The 426-nt window shown below is 66.0% G+C and overlaps 2 protein-coding genes across 2 annotated transcripts in view; both read right to left on the bottom strand.

Annotated features, from left to right (window-relative positions):
• AQP10 (aquaporin 10) overlaps nucleotides 1-191 on the bottom strand; it is a gene marked incomplete at its 3' end in the record, with an annotated part of 1,578 nt that extends 1,387 nt beyond the window's left edge. Inside the window, exon 1 of the mRNA XM_009709578.1 lies at nucleotides 70-191. Within this exon, the coding sequence (XP_009707880.1) occupies nucleotides 70-191 (122 nt within the window). The remainder of the gene's footprint in view (nucleotides 1-69) is intronic.
• A 61-nt stretch (nucleotides 192-252) lies between these two features.
• The window catches only part of HAX1 (HCLS1 associated protein X-1), a gene marked incomplete at its 5' end in the record, with an annotated part of 1,549 nt that continues 1,375 nt past the window's right edge, over nucleotides 253-426 (bottom strand). The window contains one exon of the mRNA XM_009709577.1: nucleotides 253-328. Within this exon, the coding sequence (XP_009707879.1) occupies nucleotides 253-328 (76 nt within the window). The remainder of the gene's footprint in view (nucleotides 329-426) is intronic.

Genomic DNA, 426 nt, shown 5'->3' with positions numbered 1-426 from the left:
CAAGGGACGGGCAGGGGAGCCCTTGGACCCCCAGTACCTGCTACCGCCCCGCGGTCAGCCCCAGCCCACCCGCGTGTCCCGCTCACAATGAGCACGAAGACGGCCAGCAGCTCAGCCAGGCACTCCCGTGCCAGCTGGTTCCGGACGCGGAGCAGAGCCCGGGCCCTCTTCAAGAAGGAAGCGGTGCCCATGGAGCTGGCTGGGAACAGGCAGTGGCAACAGTGGCGTTGGTCTCTCTGTCCCGGCGTGACTTTATGAGCCCTGGGGCTGGGGTAGGTGATAACATGCAGACTTTAAACCGATCAGGGCCACACCGCAGGTAAGACGCCTGGCAGGGACCAGAGTCCTGCGTGGGGCTGGGGACAGCGGCACCCCATGATGATGGCGTCCCCCAGAACGACTAGACCTGGCAGGAGCCCCCGAGGA

This window comes from Cariama cristata, unplaced genomic scaffold, assembly GCF_000690535.1.
Source record: "Cariama cristata isolate BGI_N322 unplaced genomic scaffold, ASM69053v1 scaffold28411, whole genome shotgun sequence".
NCBI classification, from domain to species: domain Eukaryota; kingdom Metazoa; phylum Chordata; class Aves; order Cariamiformes; family Cariamidae; genus Cariama; species Cariama cristata.
The sequence above is the reverse complement of the archived record's forward strand: the minus strand, read 5'-3'. Positions and strand labels throughout refer to the sequence as shown.